The sequence below is a fragment of the Condylura cristata genome, unplaced genomic scaffold (genome assembly GCF_000260355.1).
Source record: "Condylura cristata isolate star-nosed mole 26May11 unplaced genomic scaffold, ConCri1.0 scaffold00001, whole genome shotgun sequence".
NCBI classification, from domain to species: Eukaryota; Metazoa; Chordata; class Mammalia; order Eulipotyphla; family Talpidae; genus Condylura; species Condylura cristata.
Window position 1 is genome coordinate 45,333,212 of NW_004567102.1, and position 7,361 is coordinate 45,340,572.

The 7,361-nt window shown below is 36.4% G+C and overlaps 1 protein-coding gene across 2 annotated transcripts in view; it reads right to left on the reverse strand.

The window, feature by feature from the left end:
- Positions 1 to 7,361, reverse strand: part of USP45 (ubiquitin specific peptidase 45) — a 52,755-nt gene that overhangs the window by 35,096 nt on the left and 10,298 nt on the right. For both annotated transcript variants that reach the window (XM_004673721.2, XM_012724273.1), the window contains exon 5: positions 7,216 to 7,316. In XM_004673721.2, the coding sequence (XP_004673778.1) occupies positions 7,216 to 7,316 (101 nt within the window). The remainder of the gene's footprint in view (positions 1 to 7,215; positions 7,317 to 7,361) is intronic.

A 7,361-nucleotide genomic window follows, 5' to 3' on the forward strand; every position in this document is an offset into this window, starting at 1 on the left:
TGGAACTGGAAAAGATCATGCTTAGTGAGATAAGCCAGAAAGAGAAAGAAAAATACCGGATGGTTTCACTCATAACAGGAGTATAATAGACCAGGTGGAAAGTAACAAAAATAGAACAACCATATACCAGAGACATTTTGTGGGGGTAGAGTGGGGAATGGGATCAAAAACGGGGTAGGGAGAGGGAAATGCACGGGATTATGGTGATGGCACATGGGTGACATGGTGATGGGAAACCTGCAGGGATTACAATTGAGATGGAAAAAAAATGTACAAAATGATGTAAAAATAAACTTTTGTAATAATAAAAAAAAGATTTATAAAGTGCACTTATATTTTTGGGTAAGTGTACAAAAGAAGTAATTCTATAAAGACAGACAATGCTTAAAAAAAAAAGTTGGGTTTTTTTTAATGTTCAGTTTTTGTCCTTAATCCCTTTATACACAGAAATAGCATTTTAAGTACTTACAGCTGAAAATGTTTGTGAGGAGTATAGCTATCACTTAGTGGCAGAACAAAATGTACTTTTTTTACAAAAGTAACTCTATTGCACTATATTCAAATTGATATTATAAAGGGGCACAATGTTATTTTCCTCAGACACAATGTTTCAGATTTCAAATATACCATATCCTTTATTTCAAAAACAAAATAAAACAGTCTTAAACTTAATAAATCCAAAAGAACAAAATATAACCCCTGTCTTTTTACACTCAAAACATAAGCTTAATGAATTTACTATCTAATGCTCTCTGGAGTCTCACTGAAAATGGCACCCCATTAGTATTTTTGATCACTATCAAAGTGATCAATCCCATAAGCCTTTAAGATAATATTGGTCCACTATTTAATAATACATATTTCTGGGTGGGTCTCAAAAAGCTTTTTCTGCTCTCTTTCAAACTTGAGTTTATAATTTTATTTGTTTTTAGTGTTCTAGCTTTTGTTTCACGCAGTGTGTGTGGAGGGATTTTTTTTTTTTTTTAAAGCAAATTCTAGCATCAGATGTGAAATCCACACAGCTGTAAACATTCTTCTGGGAACCTGCACTAAGGGTCCCTCATTTGCTTAATGCAATTACCTACACCAGTCATGTAGGATTAATGTAACCTGCCTATTTCTATAGCTGAAAAGTTTAATCTTTAAAGAATGAGTAAGAAGGAAAAACATGATGTCCCACTACTCCTTTACCTTACAGCCAAATAACAGTTACTTCACTTGTATAGCCTCAAAATTCCTCTAACTCATAGTTAACCATTAGAAACCTTTACGTTATGTAATAAACTGATATTGCCACATGAATGGGTAGGTAGACATATAAAAACTTTCCTATTTATTCCCATACTACAATCAAGTGACCTGTCTGTGTTTAAAATCCATTCATTGGCTCCTCATTGCCTACAGGGTAAACTCTGAAGGTTCAAGGATTTATTACTAGCGTCACCACTCACCATCCCCAACATCACAAATCTTAACCTCACAGTTTATAGAAATCTCCTGAACATACCAAACTCCCTAATAATGAGCTATTTTCTCTGCCTAAAACACACAGCCCAGTCCTCACTGCCTAGGTAATATCTAAATGTCCTTCAGCTCACAGTTTAGAAGGCTCTTTAAGTAAAAACTTCCTGGTTCTTCCAGTCTAAGCTGGATACCACTCCAAAGTCTTCTCATAGGGTCTTATACTTGCTCCATCACAGGCTATTTAAACAAGCAATTATAATTAAGAGATTGGTGAATATCCCTCAATGGAACAAAAGGTCAATAATGGCAGGAACTGAGAAATAAAGCTCTTATATTCTCTATTGTATCTCCTGTACCTAGCATGGGGTAGAAATGCAATTATATATTAAAAGACTGAATGAATGAAGTAATGTTTACATTAATATTCAATGGGATTTTGATAAAGATGCAAAACTTATCTACTTCCTCAGTAAAAATTGTCATGTGCTTGTTGAGTTCAATTCAGTAAGTACTTACAGCCTGGTTATGTGAGAATAAAAAAGAAGATAAGCCAGGGTATATGATCCTCAAAGAAAAAACAGGCTCATCAATAACACACTTATGCATGTGAAAGAAATACCACCAAAACATACAGATTCTACTATGCTGTACAGAAGAAGGATAAGATAAAAGACTGGGAAAGTATCCAGAAGTAGCATTTGAACTCAGTCTCAGGGCAAATAAGGCTGAAAACAGAAATGTGCCAATTCGGCAGTTCTGGAAGTGGCTCCAAGGATCCCACCGCCCCTCCTTTCACAGATCCTTAAGGCTGAAGGTATTTTCATAATAAGCCTAAGATGCTATTTGCTTTTCTTACTCTTACTCATGCTCAACTATACAAGGCAGTTTTCCAGAGGGCACACACGAACTAATACCACAACAGATTGAATGCAGAGGTAATCATGAGAATCTAGCCATTTCTATTAAGTCAGACATTTAAGAGAGTTGTAAAAATGTAAAATGATGCCACTTATTAAGTTTGTGTTGTTTGGGTAAACAGTTATAACTCCTAAAAATGTAATTTCTTTAACATGGCACGGATTTATTATTATTATTCTTAGTGAATTAATAAATATTTTAATTTTAATTTCTAATATGACAAATATTCATGGATATAAGCTACCTAACCAAAGCCTTTTAAGTACTTAATAGGTTTTTATGAGTCTAAAAGGCTGCTGAGGTCAAAAGTTGGGATTCACTGAGCTGGCTGTTTTTAGAGATGGAGAGGGCACCAGCCTAGATTCTCCATGTAGAGAAGCTGAATTATATGTTGCTTTAAAACATGTTTAAGATATAAATAACAGGCTTTTCTCTCAGTAAAATTACTTTCATTGAGGTAAAAATGTTAAAAAAGAATATTTCTATCATTCATCCTCTCGTCCAAACAATACATGCCATTTTGTATTTTCTTCATAATTATCATTTAAAAGCATAATTGTATCCAGCATTTTTATAAACCTCAATAGCAACTTTCATATTTTAAAGTATTTTACTAAAGTATACTGAAGTCTCAAGCAGGAAAGAATATGGCAGACTACTAAAAAAAACTTCCAAAATGCCAGAGAATCTTATTTCAAATCAAACTTGCCTGAGAGATGCTGTAGCTTCAAACGCAAAGAAAGTGACATTTTTTTCCGAGAACTTCTGGAAACCTTGAATTCAGAACTGTTTCTCCCTAACTTTGAAGGCACTACTCTCGCTCAAAGTACCTCAAAAAGCTGTTTTCCACTATTTCAGGTGCTACTTATGCCTCAATAAACATAATTAAGGCTCAGTTTGATGCTCCCCACCACCTGAAGTGATTTCTTCTCTTGTTTCTATCCAAAGTTCATCCTAATTTAAAGGTCAGCTTGAAAGCCACAATTCCCTACTGAGTTCATTTCAGTGTTACATCCCTCATTTGAAGGACTTTTTAAAAATGCACTCAAAATACAAATTCATTGTTTTTATTTTTACCTCACACATTCTTTTTGATTTAAACTTCTTTAGAAAAGGAACCATCTTGCCAACTCTATTCTCTGAAGCAACATGGGAAAGAGGGAGAAAATGCTGAGAAAAATGAAGTTCAGATAAATTGTAATCTCCCCAAGGTAACATAGTTAATGACTGAAAGAATCAAATTTAAATAGAGACCATACCACCACAGCCCCGACTAAAAGTCCATATTCTTTTTACTGTATCCTTCCATGCTTCCTACTTTACATACTTCATGAAAGTATTCAAGAAAACAGACTGGAATTAGATTGACTTTGTACTTAACTTGAATAAATCTCCAAAGTAAAAGATTCAGAGAAAATAATTCCTACAATTATATTTTTGTCACTCTTGGCATCATATCTTTACAAATCTTTTTATTATAGCCAATAAAACAAATTTAATGTTCAGTTTTCAGGAGCATTAACATCAACATCAGTCTTTGAAGTATTAAATGCCTACCATCATTTCAACATTTCCTGGTTCTTTATTTTAGCAGAATCAGCCTGCTAGACAGAGTAAGATTTCAACAAATGTTTACTGAATAAGAAAATGAATGAGTGACAAAATTGGCCATTTCTTCTATTGTCCAGGAACCTGAGTTTACCTCATCTAGTTTCACCTCCAATTTCTTCACCATTATTGTCTTAGAATAATAGCTGACAAAAACAACTATGAATTAAGGATATATTTAAGAAATATACAGAACATACAGATGAAATTTTATATAACCTCAGTTAATTCTGCTCCAAAGATATCTGAAAACTATCATATCCATTTACCTAGATACTTAATCAAAATCCTGAGATTTGTATTTAATTCTTCCCACTTGCCACACCCACTACACCGAATCCACTCACTTTCCGCCAATGCTTCTACTAAGCTTTCACTGCCTTGTCAAAATAACCTCCTTTAACCTTCTTACTAGCCTTCCCACCTCCACTCTTAACCCTGGAAAGTCTATTCTCCATATAGCAATTTTTATTTTAAAAAGATGAAATGACTATTACTCCCCTCCTTAAGACACTTTAATAATTTCCACTACACTTCCAACAAAATAGGAAAATTTTAACATGGAATTCCATATGTAAAGTGTAATCCCCAGAGAAAGGGAAGGCTGCAAGTCCCCTGGGCCACCCAAGAAAGGGTAGAGTTAGGCAGGAAGAAGCAGCTAGAAAAAACTGGGAGATGGACTGGGAAAGAAAAAGGAGGAGGGATAAGAGAAGACCTGGAGAAGGCTCATGCAACAGAGACATGTGAAGAAGGTGTGTTCACTTCTTGGCCTTGGACTTGCACCAGGGGCCAGGGGACATGGAAGGAGACAGAGACAGGTGAGAGACCCCGGGAGCCTGACGATGACAGCCTTTATCTTGACTTGTATTTTGATCTTGTCCTCTTCCTTCTGGATGTGCCTGGTCCCTCTGGCCCCTCTCATTCAGGTCTCTAGCAGAAGGTACCTTAGACCTAAGGCAAGCTCTGTGCCATAAGTGGCCTTGCTTTGAGCCAACCCCATTTGATTGGGCATTTACCCACAAGAGTACGGGTAACTTTCAGTGTTTAACTGGAAACTATATTAATGACATTCTTTCTCTTCTCTCTGTTCCACACTAACTGCATTAAAGTTCTTTTCTACTGGAAGCCTTATGTATTAAGAATATGTTTTTTTTTTATGTGGCAGATGGCAGAGGAGCAAGCAGGCTCGGGGGTCCTCTGGGTGCCCCTCATTCTGCCCGCAGTATTCTTTACTCCCTAAGCATATGCCCCCCTCACTTCATCTCATTCTTCTCTCCAGCAAACCACATTCCAGTCAAACTGATCTTTCTTGACCACTGTGATCACTAGATTATTACCTATCACTCAGTCTGTTCCTTTCCTTTACAACACAGAAGCTACTATATATTTACTTTCTTGTCATCTCTTCCAATAAACAGTAAGCTAAAACTGTGTTTGTTTTACCACAGCATGTGACAATGAAAATTTTGAATGAAGAAACTGTTTCCTTATTTAATCCTAATTCATATTAACATGAAAAACTGTTCATATGACAGATGAAAAAAGTAGAAAATTAACAAAGAATGTATTATATATTCATATTACATAATAAAGAATTCGGCTGTCCTTTATCCCAGGTTCCTGAGATGAACCTTTTGAATCTTTGGATTCCCAAAGTGACAGGAGTGTCTTCTGCACTTTTAATGGTGCCATCAGACCACAACTGATAGTTACATTAACAAAGTGAGACATGTGGGCACCTAGAAGATGACACTTATGAGATGATTCAGGGTGGAGCTAGTTTTACCTGGATGACCAAGTGTGTGATTAGGATGAGGTACTGGAGACTGACTTAAATCATGTGGCCAAAGGTTCAATCAGTCATAGTATACAAAAAATGCCAATAAAAACTCTGACATTCGAGCATCCACAGTAATGGCTGTGTGTACCCCTCCACACCAACCTGTTGGGAAGGTAATCCAGCCTAACTCTGCAGGAAGGAGATACAGGAGCTTCATGTCTGGCACCCTCCTACATCTGACCCCATGCATCTCTCCTTTCAGCTAGTCCTTATTTGTATATTTTCTTTTTCTGTAGTAAAACTATAAATACAACACTTTCCTGAGTCATTCTAGCAAATTACTGAACCTGAGATGGTAGTGGGCACCCTGAAATTGTAGCCAGTTGATCAGAAACGCAGGTGACCTGAGAGTCCGTAAACTCAGACTAGTATCTGACATAAACATTTAGCCTTTGTTATGATTACCAAGGTAACAATGGTTTACATTGTTGTTTGTATATCAGAAGTGCAGGATCTCCCCCTTTAGATGTTGTTACATACCACATGCACCACCAAGTCACCCAGAATCCACCATCACAGTCCACTGGGCTCCCTCCCCACTACATTCTTGTTCCCTGCCCCCCGCACTGAGTCCTTAATATGTAAGGTTAACCTAACTTCAAATAGTGTCCAAACTGCACTATAAAAATAAGTATGAATAAATAAATAGATATCAATCACTTCATTGAAATATATCAGATATTATGCAAGCATTTTATATCCATTATTTATAAATCTTTAGAAAACATGATCTTTAAGCCTCAGATCAACCCACAGGGTAGAATTACAGTCCTGATTTTGTAAGTAAGAAAACTAAGGAGTAAAAGTCACATGGACATTAAGCAATTTAGGTAGAATCTAAATTCAAACTCAGTCAGTACTATTTGATTCAAAAGACCTTGATGTAGAAAGTCACTATCCTTTCCAGTGTCTCATACTGACAAATAAATACAAGATAACATTACAAGACTGCTCCCTCTGTGTGGCACCTGTTACATTTTTAATTACTCAAATAATAGACCAAGAGGTCACAGTAAAATTTAAGGTACTCCTTATGAACTCGTTTATGAAATATAAAATACCATACTTTAGGCCCACCCTGGTAGCACAACGGGTTCAAGTGCAGCACTGCAAGCGAGCAGCAGCCACTTCAGTGTGAGTTCCATCCCCAGCCCTGGAGGTGATCCACATGGTGCAGCAGACCTCACCTGACCCCACCTGCTGCTCCCCTCAGCAGTGTACTTCATCAGTCCGCCTGTTCTGCTCCCCACTCTGTCTCTGGTGAAGCCTCTCACCACCCCTAAACCTCTGGCCAATACCCCAGTTCCGTATGCATAAATAAATAAATCTTAAATATAGATATATCATACTTTAACACAAATTTCTTTAACAAGTACTTAACTTACTTGTTTGTGTTTTAGAAATATGCTTCTGGAGAAAGTCAACTATCTGAACCAAAACCTTCTTATTACAATGTGTTGATAATTTTTCATCACACTCATAACACCTGAAAAATAAAAAAATTGAGAAAAATGTTTTAAAAATATCTTCA